The sequence below is a fragment of the Procambarus clarkii genome, chromosome 62 (assembly GCF_040958095.1).
Source record: "Procambarus clarkii isolate CNS0578487 chromosome 62, FALCON_Pclarkii_2.0, whole genome shotgun sequence".
In the NCBI taxonomy this organism is placed as follows: Eukaryota; Metazoa; Arthropoda; class Malacostraca; order Decapoda; family Cambaridae; genus Procambarus; species Procambarus clarkii.
Genome location: NC_091211.1, coordinates 32,011,213 through 32,024,931, shown reverse-complemented (window position 1 = coordinate 32,024,931; position 13,719 = coordinate 32,011,213). Strand labels below are relative to the sequence as shown.

The following is a 13,719-nucleotide window of genomic DNA, read 5'->3' as shown; positions in this document are numbered from 1 at the left end:
TCCTGTAGTCTCAGTCTATCTTCATCTGTCTTGATTTTTCTCATAATTTTTGCATCATCAGCAAACATTGAGAGGAATGAGTCTATACCCTCTGGAAGATCGTTTACATATATTAGAAACAGGATGGGTCCATGTATTGAGCCCTGTACTCACCTAATTGTACTCACCTAATTGTACTCGCCTAATTGTGCTTGCGGGGGTTGAGCTTTGGCTCTTTGGTCCCGCCTCTCAACTGTCAATCAACTGGTGTACAGATTCCTGAGCCTACTGGGCTCTTATCATATCTACATTTGAAACTGTGTATGGAGTCAGCCTCCACCACATCACTTCCTAGTGCATTCCATTTACTAACTACTTTGGCACTGAAAAAGTTCTTTCTAACGTCTCTGTGGCTCATTTGGGTACTCAGCTTCCACCTGTGTCCCCTTGTTCGCGTTCCTCCAGTGTTGAATTGTTCATCCTTGTTTACCCGGTCGATTCCCCTGAGGATTTTGTAGGTTGTGATCATGTCCCCCCTTACTCTTCTGTCTTCCAGTGTCGTAAGGTGCATTTCCCGCAGCCTTTCCTCATAACTCATGCCTCTTAGTTTTGGGACTAGTCTAGTAGCATACCTTTGGACTTTTTCCAGCTTCGTCTTGTGCTTGACAAGGTACGGGCTCCATGCTGGGGCCGCATACTCCAGGATTGGTCTTACATATGTGGTGTACAAGATTCTGAATGATTCCTTACACAGGTTCCTGAACGCCGTTCTGATGTTAGCCAGCCTTGCATATGCCGCAGATGTTATTCTCTTTATGTGGGCTTCAGGAGACAGGTTTGGTGTGATATCAACTCCTAGATCTTTCTCTGTCTGTTTCATTAAGTACTTTATCTCCTATTCTGTATCCTGTGTCTGGCCTCCTGTTTCCACTGCCTAGTTTCATTACTTTGCATTTACTCGGGTTGAATGCAAACGTAGTGGGATTACGTTTGGGATTCCACTGGTGACATCGCGCCACTCTGATGTCTCCCTCCCCCCCCTTCACAGTTACTCGCTGTTTCCTGTTGCTTAAATACTCCTTTATCCACTGAAGCACCTTCCCTTTTACTCCTGCCTGTTGCTCCAACTTTTTTAACAGACTTTTATGGGGTACTGTGTCAAAGGCTTTCTGGCAGTCCAAGAAAATGCATTCTGCCCACCCTTTTCTTTCTTGCCTAATTTTGGTTGCCTGGTCATAGAATTCTATTAAACCTGTAAGGCATGATTTACCATCTCTGAACCCGTGTTGGTGGTGTGTTACAAAGCTATTTCCCTCCAAATTTGTGGCGCATCACAGCCGAGTGGACAATGCTTTGGATTCGTGGTCCTTAGGTTCCAAGTTCGATCCCCAGTGGAGGCGGAGACAAATGGGCAAAATGTTTCTTTCACCCTGATGCTCCTGTTACCTAGCAGTAAATAGGTGCCTGGGAGTTAGTCAGCTGCTACAGGCTGCTTCCTGGGGGTGTTTAACAAAATGGAGGCCTGGTTGAGGACCGGGCCGCGGGGACATTAAATTAAGCTCCGAAATCATCTCGAGATAATCTCAAGAAGATAACCAGATGCTCTACGAGCCTTTTCCTCACGATCTTCTCCATCATCTTGCATGGTGTACAAGTTAGGGAAACTGGCCTGTAGTTCAGTGACTTGCCTGTCACCCTTGTTGTATAATGGGACTACGTTAGCTGTCTTTCAGCTTTCCGGTAGGTCTCCTGTTTCCAGTGACCTGTTATACACCATAGAGAGTGGCACACTTAGTGTTTTGCACCTTAAGTATCCATGGTGAGATACTGTCAGGCCTTTGTCGCCCATTTGGTGCAAACAAACGGGTGCAGGGTTTAACATTTTTGGTCGTTTGTTTATACTTGGGGAAGTTCTATGGCCATTTTTGAGTCTGCAGGTATCAGAAGCAGCCAGCTGTGGTTTGTTTTTTGTCTCACTAACTTTCTGGGTGCTTCCCTTGGTGGTGGCATCAATGAATAACAGTATATAAATGTCACAGCTCCCTGCGCCTCTGTGAGGGGACCAAGTTCTGGGTCCCCTGTAGGCCAGAGAACTCGGTGACGGATTGCAACTAGTAGTTCTACATAAGAGACAGTAGCTTCAAGCAGCCACTGGGGCTTACCCAGAAATTAGTATTTCATTACATTCAACGCTGGTTTTGTGTTCTACTCCACTTTTCTGGGGAGTCCCGTCGGCTCCCCAGAGCTTTACCAGGCTGATATGCTAATGTCAGACTTTGGCATCAGTCATGTGTATGGAGTTCGAGGACCTACCGGGGACCACGGTCAGAACCTGGCCCCCTCAGAGAGGCAAGGGTAGCAATGGCCTATAGAAACCCCCGTATGGTTGGAAGCATTCTATGTCTGCCATCGACCGGGTCAAGCATCCAGAAAGGTAAGGATTCCAAAACAAACCCCTATTGTTAAAATTGCTACCAAAAGCCGAACTAGTGGATAGAACTCCCCAACAGAAAATGAGCAAACTAGTATGACGTCACACGCCACCGCACCGCTGTCTGCGCAGCTCCCCCCTCCCCAGGAGGGGGAAGGGGGAGCCCCAGACCTCTCACGCCGGCTATCCACCCACCAGATCTTCGGCTGATGCTATGGGCACCGGTTGTGTGCTCCGGCTCCAATAGTTGTTTCAGCACTGTACCTAGAGTGTGGTGTCTGTCTTCTAGGTGGTGCATGAGCCGGGTGTGAGTCTCCAGTACTCAGGCTGCATGCGCCTAGGGTTCCCTTCCTTAGGTGCCTGTAAGTACTGCCCTTGGGGCTTGGGGTCACCTTCCACAAGTTCCTTGGGTTCTGCCCCTGCTAGGCCATTTACTGCTTGGTTTTCGGCTGCTCTTTGTGTGCTCGGGTGTTCTGTCTTCCTTGTTCGCCTTAGGGCAAGGGGCAGTTTTGCACTGGTGGGGCGCAGGGCACTGTGCAGCTTGTTTTCACCAATCATGGCGGCCGGCTCTGTTCCGCTTGGGTACACTGACCTCTTGCGGGGTTTTATTTTTATTTTTGTTTCTCTACCTGGTGGGGGGTCTGCCTTCGTTCTTGCCCCCTGTGTCCCTTGTGTTCTGAGTATTATTCTGGTGGCTCCCGCTGCTAGGTCCCCGTGAGTGTACACGTCCCGGGGGTTCAGTTCTTAGAAAGTTGTTTGGTAGCTTTGGGTGCCAGTTAGCAGTACCCTGCCTGGGATTACCTGAGCGCGAGTCCTATTATAGTAAACGCTCGGGACCCTGGGAAACCTCGGAGGGCGCGCGGGTCCGATGGATGTGACCCCAGAGTCCCCCCCTCGCTTCCAACGAGTTTGAGGGTTGCTCTCACCCCATGTCTCAGGGTGACTCTGTTTTGCCTCCATCTGCTGCCTGTGGGGTCGGTGACACCTTCAACCCATAGTCCTGCGGGTTTTGTTGCTCGTAGTGGCTCGGTTACCCAGTTGTGCTGACTAAGCGGGTGCAGACAGCAGGAGCGTTGCAAAGAGCCTTGGTGGTGGCAACGCTCTCGTTTGCTCCCCGGGAGCCCCGGGGCTGCCCTGTTTTGGTTCGTGTTGGGACTCGGGGGTGTTGGTTGCTTTGGTTCCTTCCATGCCCCCTTGTCTTTCCTCTGGTCCCCCCCCTTCCTGCCTACATCCGGTTCCTTACCGTCTGTAGGTTCGGGGCGGGATTCGATGGTTTTGAGACTCGGGTGGTCTCGGGAATTCCCCTTGCGGGGTAGTAACAGGGGCATTTGAGTCTGTTCCTCCAGCTGTGTTGTAAAAGTCTGCCAGTGGGTTCCCTTCCTTAGTATTTTCGCGGCTGCCCCAGTTTTCTGATACAGTCGGGGCTATGGGGGAACGGCCTGTCATGTGGATTCCTGGGGCTGGGGAGAGGCTGACTTGGGGAGCCTAGGCCCCGTAGGACCCTGTGCAGGGGGGGGGGGGGTTCCCTTCTAGGCAGGGCTTGTGGTTACGCGGAGTGGGGTTTTCCTCCCCCCCCCTGCCGTACGAGTTGTTGGGTGTCGGCCCCTCCCCGGGCTCGGTTCCTTGTCCTTTGAGTCGGTTGGTTCCGTCCTGTACGTGGGTGCTCTTCTCTGTTGCTCCCCTCTTTTTTGGGGGACGGGGTGTTTTTGTTATGTTTCCCCGTTCTTGGAGTTCTATGTGACTTTTGGTCTCGGTGCGACTGTGCCTTTGTTTGCCTTTGGGACTGGTGTTTGCTTCTGTGTTCTCGAGGGTTCGGGAAGGTTTTCGCTACTTCCCGTATTGTTGGAACGTCTGTCGGCTCCTAGTCCGGGTCGCCGTATTGGGGTACTTGTAGCCCAGTTGGGCTCCTTGTGGCCTGGTTGGGTTCCCATTGGGCTCCTTGTCTTCGCTTCGTTGGCCGGTTATGTTGTCGCTGCTTCCTCTTTTGGCTCCTGTCCTGTGTGATGTTTTTTTTTCTAATTAGCGGTTCCCTAGGGTTGCGTTCTGTTTGGCTACTTATCTTGTGCAGTAGTCCTGGTTGGTGCCTTCCCGCAGAGCGGGTTGTGCGGTTTGGCCAGTGTGTCCTGCGCATGCGCCGTGGGAGTTTGTTTTGGTCTTGGCGGTGTGTTTCAGTGCTGGTGTTTTGCGCCCTTTTTTCTTGGGTGCTTCGCCTATCGCTCTTCTCCCTTCACTGGTATGTGCCCCGTCGCTCCGGGGGTGTCCTGGAATACAGCTGTGGGAAGGACACCGAGGTTTTCCCTGTGTCGGGTGTGGGCCTCCTCCCTCGCCTCTATCCTGCTCTCCTGCGTGTCTGGCTCTGGCTTCTTCACCTGGCGGTGCGCCCAGGATCTTCTTGGCACTGTTGGGTCGTGTCACGTTCGTGCCTCTGTTCGACAGGTGAGTTTCTGCGGTCTGGCGTCCTTCGGCTGGGCACTGAATGCAGAGTTGTTTATATACCTATCTTTATTTGGGTATATTTATGTACGAATGAGACCGTTGGCACACCGGTGACTGTCCCTTTTTAACCCTTCCAGTTCCATTCGTAGGCATGTCCAACCCATGCTAGAGTCGGGGGACCCATCTCTTTCGTGCTATGAGGTGTGTGGGTTGTGGTGCTGGTTATGTACTCACCTGGTAGGGCTCACCTGGTTGTGCTTGTGAGGTTGAGCTCTGGCTCTTTGGTCATGCCTATATGGAAGAACATGCAGGATAGTACCAGTGGAGTGCAGTGGTGCCATAGGTGCGATCGGGAAACACTGTATAAACATCAGGGGTCTGCGGTTGTTAAATGTCCTACCTGCGGGCATATGCCATATTGCTGGTACATCCGTGGTCGTCTTCGTGAGAACACTAGCCTGTTTTCTAATAGAGGTTCCGGCCCATCCTGGCTGTGGTGGGTATGTGGGCCTGCGGGCCGCTCCAAGCAACAAGCAACGCTCCAATGCTCCAAGAAAGAGTATGCCCGCCTGGTGGACCAACCTCTCACAAGTCAAGTCTAGCCTCGGGCTGGGCTTGGGGAGTATATGAACTCCCAGTACCCCATCAAGCAGGTATCGAGCAGGTATCTCCGTCGTCGGTCGCCTGGTGTGCAGGTTCCTGGGCCTGCTGGATTCTGTCGTGTCTCCGTTGGCCCTGTCTGGGGTCGGCCTGGAGTCTGCCTGCACCGTTCTCTGCCTTTGCAGAGGCGTGTTGCTTCATACATGTTGCATGTGGTGCATGTTGCTGCGGCATGTGTGCACTGGTAACGTGTTTCGCAGTGGCGTGTCCTTGTTCCTGTGTCAGGTTGCGGTGTGGCACTTTGCTGCTGTTTTGTGCCTGGGGGTTGCGTATGGGGGTTTGCTTGTGTTATTTTCGTGGTCTTCTGGTCCCTGGCTTGGCCCTTTCATGTGTGTGGGGTTCTGTCCATGCCTGATTGTCCACCCCTGGTTGTGTTCTGGGGTTTGGGCTTTGGCTCTTTCGTCTTTCCTCTCCCCTGTCGCTTCCCTGGTATCTCCTTTGCTCGATTTTGCCTGCACTTGCTGTTGTGTGGGTGGGGTCGGTTTCCGCCGATTCCTTTTCTTGTGTGTTCCCTTTGTTTCCTCCTCTGCTGCTGGGGTTTTCTTAGTATGTTTCTTGGCTTCTTGGGCATTTCCTTCAGCCTGTGTCACCTCGCTTATGTGTCTTGGTCTGTTTTCATTGCTCGTACCCCTTGGTTCGGATACTGTTTTGGTGGCAACCCTTATGCATCGAAATCCCTTCGGTTTTCCTGGCATGCCCTGCCTGTTTGTTTTTCAGGGTCTTGCGATGTCTCGCGTCGGACCCGTTGTTTCTGATCTCCTGGCGGGCTTGCTCGCATTAGGGAGCTTCTGTTCGGCAGACATTCCATCTCCTTTGTGCTGGCCTGGGCTTTGGTGGTCGCGCCCGAGATCTTCTTGGATGAGCCTTGTCGGTGGTCGCGCCCGAGATCTTCTTGGATGAGCCTTGTCGGTGGTCGCGCCCGAGATCTTCTTGGATGAGCCTTGTCGGTGGTCGCGCCCGAGATCTTCTTGGATGAGCCTTGTCGGGGCCGATTACGTTCTGCCTTGCGTGTCTCGCCTCCGGTTGGTGGTGTCCCACCTGCGTACTTCTTCTTGGCGGCAGTATGGGGTATTTTGGCGGTCCTTCCTTTTCCTCCTGTCCCTTCTTAGGTGGCTGCCGTTGTTAGCGTCGGCTTGTATTTTTTTTTTTTTTTTTTGGTGGGGGTTGGGCCGTCGTCTTGCCACATACTGTCACCTCGTTTCCTGCGGTGCTGGCGGAGTCGCTTCGGCTTGCTTTCGGTCTTGGTGTTGCCTCTGCACCGTTAGTAAGCTGTCTCGTGCGTTGTTTCACCTCCGGCCTGTTTGTGCGCCGCTTGCACTGTCCTGGTCTCTGGTCAGCGTGCTCTGTCTTCTCCTCGGTTGGTGGTGTCCCTTCGGTTCTGGTTTGTTTTTCGACGGCTCTTTTTCCTATTGGCATTTGCCTCTGGGGATCGGGTCGCTGAGCTTCTTGCTCTTCTCCGCAGGGATTTTTCTGCTCCTTCTGTTTTTGGCATTTTGGTTGTTAGGTGGCAGCGGTCTCCATCTTTTCTGGCACGGGATGGGGCTGCTGCATTCCGGAAGGGTTCTTGGTTTGTTGGTGCTTGGTTGGTCGGGCCGGGGGTGTTGTGTTTTGTGTTCAGTGGCGGGCCTCCGCTGTTCATTGCGTGCCGCGGCCTCTATGTCGGGGCGCGCTTTGAGTGATCCGGTTCCGTTCTTCCCTGTTCGCAGGTGATGGTGTCCCGGGTTGTCCGCCGTGTTATTGCGGCTAGCCTGCTTGTGTTCTTTCCCCGTGCCCGTGACGTTCGTGGCTTCGCTGCTCCTGCTGCCATCTGTGCGGCGTGCCCTTGCTGTCATTCGGGCACGGCTCTTTTGTTGTTCGTACAGGGGCCTTGCTGCTCGTTGTCTCGTGTTGTTCCCGGGCCCTTTCAGGGCTGTGTCGCCTTGCATTGGCGTTTGCTGCCGGTTGTCTCGCTTCCGTTGAGGGGTACGTGGTGTCCGCCTCCTGGTTCCGTCCCTTTGACCTTCCTCTGTGGGTAGTTAGCTCCAGGGAGTCGACGGGGCTCCCCCCAGAAAACCAGCGTTGAATGTAATGAAATGCCATTTTCTGGGTGAGACCCAGAGGCTCCCTGGCAACCCTCCCTCCCTCCGGTCAGCGGATTTTCGCGTGTTTTGACATCCAGCTTCAGAACTGATGGGTGGATAGCCGGCATGAGAGGTCTGGGGCTCCCCCTTCCTCCTCCTGGGGAGGGGGGGAGCTGCGCAGACAGCGGCGCGGTGATGTGTGACGTCATACTAGTTTGCTTGTTTTCTGTTGGGGAGTTCTGTCCACTAGTTCAGCTTTTGGTAGCAATTTTAACCAGAATAGGGGTTTGTTTTGGAATGCTTACCTTTCTGGATGCTTGACCCGGTCGATGGCAGACATAGATGGCAGACGATGGCTTCCAACCACACGGGGGTTTCTATAGGCCATTGCTCCCCTTGCCTCTCTGAGGGGACCAGGTTCTGGCCGTGGTCCCCGGTAGGTGCTAGAACTCCATAGGGGCAAGGGGAGCATATCAGCCTGGTAAAGCTCCGGGGAGCCTCTGGGTCTCACCCAGAAAATGGTGTTTCATTATATTCAACGCTGGTTTTTTGACGAGTAGTATATGAAATTGGGTTCAACTGGCCCAAGTCTCAGTATCATAGCATATTTATAGCATATTTACTATAGCATATTTACATTTAGGAAGGCAGAAAAAAATAGTTGTCAAATATTCCAAAATGGTAAAAAATTAACATCAAACACAAGTGTCAACTGAAATCATGTCTATGACTCTAAGCTATCACAATAGCATATAATAAAGTATTTTAATATTTACTTTTATGCCAAAAAAAAAACTCAAATTTTTTTTCATATTTTTTATCAGCCGATTTGCATGAAACTTGTACACCTTACAAAACGTATGCTTATCTGTAAAGATACTGTCTCCACTCGATCATCCGGACAATATGGGAAGGACCCCCAGCCGGATTATCACATTTTTCGGATAATGGTACTTTTTCACCTACGAGTCCAAAAGTGACAATTTCCAACTACTTTTATACCACAAAAAAACATAATTTGAATTGCCTTGCCCCACATAATTATTAAATATTCAACTAGAAAACTCAACTTACCTTGATGGTGTTCGTCTTCTTGATTGATGCCACACATCTTGAAGTTAAGAATTCTTAACAATTTACGTAACCTATGCTAACACAACACTAAAATTAACACTTAAAATTACTGTACAGTTCATTAAACAAAGTTAGTTTTCACTGCCAGCTGCTGAAGCCTCACTGGTTGAAGGCATTTGGGTTGCCTGTGAGGCCTTGCTTGAAGGCGCTTCCATGCACCTCACGTGTTGAAACGCTTGCATGCCCTCACTTGTTGAAGGCGCTTGGCTTGCCTGTGATGCCTCACTTGTTAAAGGCGCTTGCTTGCGCCTCACTTGTTGAAGGCGCTTGGCTTGCCTGTGAAGTCTCACTTGTTGAAGGCATTTGGCTTGCTTGTGACGCCTCGCTTGTTGAAGGCGCTTGCTTGCCTGTGGCGCCTCACTTGTTGAAGGCATTTGGCTGCCTGTGACGCCTCACTGGTTGAACAACACATAACTTGTCTTTAATTGCTAGGACAACCTTCTTCCTCTTAACACCTCCAGAACGATTGATGCTGCTACCAGACATATTCTTGGCCAAAAATGTTCAAAGTTACTATGAAAATAAAAAAGTTATTTAAAAAAATATTTCACTAATGGAGCAGCACTGTGACGCCGCACTGGTTGAGGTGTATAACAGTAACTTGTCTTTAATTGTTAGGACAACTTTCTTCCTCTTAACACCTCCAGAACGATTGATGCTGCTACCAGACATAATCTTGGCCAAAAATGTTCAAAGTTACTATGAAAATAAAAAAGTTATTTAAAAAAATATTTCACTAATGGCGCAGCACTGTGTATAACACGAGGGACGGACGCACATGGGTTGACCAGTGTTGGACAGGTCCACTTGGGGTGGGGCAGCTATAGCACGTTACGTAGGCCGCCAGGAGGAAAATAAACTCACAATATTTTTGAAGGAAACTTCAGCCTGTGCACATTACTTTTAGGAAACTTATTTATTTGTTATTACATAATTACTAGTACTTATTTCAGTTATTTTTGGCTATGATTAAGTGTTCTAAAATTAATGGTAATAACTGTACCCAGGTGGTCCCTTCCGACGCACCCCTCCCACCCTCCCAAAACCACCCACCCACCCCACCCCCTCCTCCACCATGCGTCTAGAGCCACAGACGGGATTAATACGGTATGGCCGAATATTCATCCGGCCAAACCAGCTTTTATCCGGTTCCTGTGGCCATTTTGGCCGGATATTGTGATAACTTTATCCGATCACGATTTTGGCCGTTTAAGGGCGTTTTCCGGATGTTTGAATCCCGGATAATCGCGGGGTTACAGTACAAATTTTGGAGGATATTGGTTGAAGTCAACTTCAACCACAGGTGGTAGAGTGTTAGATCTTATTTATTTTCAAGTAACATAAAATTACATCTCCTCTTCCATTTTTTTTCAATTTACATGAAATTTACACCTTATATTACACCTTACACGAGAGCTGGTTGGCCGAGTGGACAGCACGCTGGACTTGTGATCCTGTGGTCCCGGGTTCGATCCCAGGCGCCGGCGAGAAACAAGGGGCACAGTTTCTTTCACCCTATGCCCCTGTTACCTAGCAGTAAAATAGGTACCTGGGTGTTAGTCAGCTGTCACGGGCTGCTTCCTGGGGGTGGAGGCCTGGTCGAGGACCGGGCCGCGGGACACAAAAAAAAAGCCCCGAAATCATCTCAAGATAGCCACAAGAGGGGCCCCCTCTTTAGAAAATGCACCAATTCAAAATTAAAATGAACCATACCATTTTGTTTTAAATATGCTCAGTGTTTCCCTTCATCTAAACAAAAAATCATAAAAATTGTGAATGGACCATATTAGGTGTGTATACCTTCAAACCCAAATTTCTCTCGCCCTACAGGCTAACTTCACTGAGCAAAATTTTAATTGATCATATGATGAATAACTGCCAAGAGAGCCTGACTAAAGAGATTTTGCCCTCATTATCAATATTTATCAAGATTCAGCTTGTGATAAGAATACTTATTAAAAAAAAAATTAATGTAATGAAACACCATTTTCTGGACGAGCCCCGGAGGCGCTCTGAAACCAGTGGAGACCAGGTCGAGGACCGGGCTGCGGGACACTAAAAGCCCCGAAATCATCTCAAAATAACCTCAAGATATATATAGAGATGATGTCTCTACAAAATTTATAAAACACTTTATTCCTAAGCTCACTTGTTGATTTTATAAATATTTGCAAACATGAAATATTGGCATGTATTTTTGGGGGAACTTTGACTACTTGTATTAGTAAAACTAAACATATTTTGGATAATCCTTTTTATAAAAATCCTTTATTATATCCTAATATGATATGAGTGTCATAGAAATCATGTCATTTGAAACTTGTGGTTGTACAGTAGTTAATTATTGAAAATGTGTAAAGTTTGTTGGAAAAACAGAAAAAACATCCCTCCCTTTCTATTTAGGGTGCAATACTGAAACGTAGAAAAATTACAGCCCTTCTTATATACAACTAGTAAAAAAAGTTTGGCTGACATTAACCACTTAACTGCACCAACCGAATATTTTAGGTCTGCGGGAAACTGCGCCAACCGAGTATTCACGGTCTACAGAAAACTGCGCCAACCGAGAAAACTCTCTGATTTTTCCTTACCCATTCTAAATGTGTGCAAGGTTGGTTATGTACGAAATTGACTCTTGGAACCTCCAGTGAGAGGCAGCCACCTTGGAAAAAATTCCCAGAATGCCCTAGGGCTGCTGGCTGGGTTAGTTCTGAGTGAGCAACCATGGGTGGCGCACGCGCCTCTGGCTCCCAAACACCTATCCAATGCGGTGTTGAAAGATAACGCATTGTCTGTGAAATTTAAACCTTATTGTTTGAAGAACATAAGGGTCATAATATTGGTGAAGCTAAGTGCAATAAAGACCTAACACAAAGGTCGGATGCAAGTAATACAGCACCTATAAGGACGATACAGCAAGCGTATCCAGCTGTAGCTCTGAACGTCACCCTTGCATTCCTATGCAATCTCCAATTTATTTAGATGATACTGTACATAGATGAATTGTTTTCTGCATTCAGTGATGAAGCATCTGATACAAGTAGCATAGATGAACAGTGTTAGCGGCTTCCGTGGTGGTGTTTTCCATAGATGTTTTCAAGAATAGCTGAATCTCTTCCTGACTGACACATTCTTTGAGGCTGGGTGAATCTCTTTCTGACTGATGGACACTCTTTGAGCCAAACTGAATCTCTTCCTGTGTGGGACCATACAAAGCGATCTTTTCAAGACTACCTTACAAATTGATCTTTTCCTGTTATCTTTTCAATACTACCTTACGCTTTACAAGCTTGGCTACATGCAACCTACAAGTACTAAATCCAAGGGTGTACGTGAGTGCGTTACTTGCAAGCACACAGAATGAAGAAAAAGGAAGTGAAAATTTATCTGTACCTGGTGCAACGAGAGCGAAGTCGCGCTGTGCCCAGTGGACTACTTCGTTGATTATTACTCACGTCTGAAGTACTGAGTGTGTAATACAGTGTGTTACTGTGTAAATAGTGTGTGAAACTATATATATTATAATTTTAGTTAATTTTTAACACTTAATATTGCAACAATAAACATTTATTGTGGACACATTACTGACACATGTATCACAGTACCATGGAACATTATGAACATTCTACTGTATACATATTGTAGAGGACACAAATATGCATCATATACGATAAAAAACAAATAAAACCGCATTGGAAGTACATAGAACAAATAATTGAAAATATATATGTGGCAACATCCAGTGCTTGAATGGCCCGCTTGACTGTGTCTGGGCGATTCCTGCACGGGCGACCAGGCCCTGATGGCGTCACAGCACACCTTGTCCATGTCCCCACAGCCAAAGTAAGTGGAATTTGATATTTATTTTTACATAGACATGTTCAGGGAAGGGAATTTATCATTTTACGAAGAAAAAATAATTTTTTGGGAACACTTTATTTCGTGTGCATAGGGGAATTTCACAATAAACTTGGCGCAGTACGGTGGTTAAACAACATTTTCAAACCGTGTAATATGCCCCCTTAACACTTTAAGGGGATCGGTACTCGTGAAAAAAAAAAGCGCATTGTGCGCGCTGCATTTTGGGCTCTTGAGCGTAAACACCAAAAAGTGCATAATCTTTTCACTCTCCTGACACCAATTCTTGAGCTACGTATTTCATTTTAGTATCAATGTGTTGGCAATAAAATTCTCTACAAGATCATATATATAAAATGTCACCAAAGCATTGGCTATCCCACCGCGAAATAAATAAAAACGTAGATCACTCGCCGTGATGCCAAACAGCAACAAAATGTTCATACTCTTTTGTTTGTTGTCAGCTCCACAATAGTCCTACAGCGTTAAATTTTATATCACTGAACTCGCAATAAAATTCCCTACACAGACATATGCATATAAATGTAGAATCATGATCGCGGCCCACACCAAGAGTGTGTGAAGTGGGCGATTACCCTCGTTGTGTCAACAATTCAATAGTCTCCACTAAATTACAATACAATGCCGTTCTCCCAAATAGGCCATGTGCCTATTAGAGAAAACAAATTTAATGGCAAACATTTTCATACTAACCCCAAGTCGATCGAATAAGAATTGGATTTTATGTTTTTTTTTACATCGCGCAGCTATTTACGACTCGGCTACGGAACCGATAGAAAAAAACACGTCGTAAATTTACGACCCGGTTACGTCAAAGTATTAAAAAACTTTTTAGGGTATATATTGGTCTTCCTTTGTTTATAGCATTCTGTTCTTCTCACATGGAAGTCTGGGCATTAAGTCATAGCATTTCCTAAATTTACTTGAGAGTTGATGTAATTCTTTTCAAAACGTCTTATGTAACAGATATCAGGTAACCAGGAACCACTTTCTTCATTTAGCCTTTCTAGTCAAAATGTTTGTTGTAGTATACTAATGCTTTGTTAAAACATTAATTACATTTTTGTATAATCAGAACCTAAAGAAGCAAGCAGAACGTCGAGAACAGTTCACAGGTGGAGTGGTGAGTGGAGAGCTGCC

The 13,719-nt window shown here is 47.6% G+C and overlaps 1 protein-coding gene across 2 annotated transcripts in view; it reads left to right on the top strand.

Annotated features, from left to right (window-relative positions):
• The window catches only part of Syx5 (syntaxin 5), a 104,434-nt gene that overhangs the window by 66,275 nt on the left and 24,440 nt on the right, over positions 1-13,719 (top strand). For both annotated transcript variants that reach the window (XM_069308441.1, XM_069308442.1), the window contains exon 6: positions 13,655-13,719. This exon is cut by the window's right edge and continues 288 nt beyond it. In XM_069308441.1, coding sequence (XP_069164542.1) covers positions 13,655-13,719 — 65 coding nt within the window. The remainder of the gene's footprint in view (positions 1-13,654) is intronic.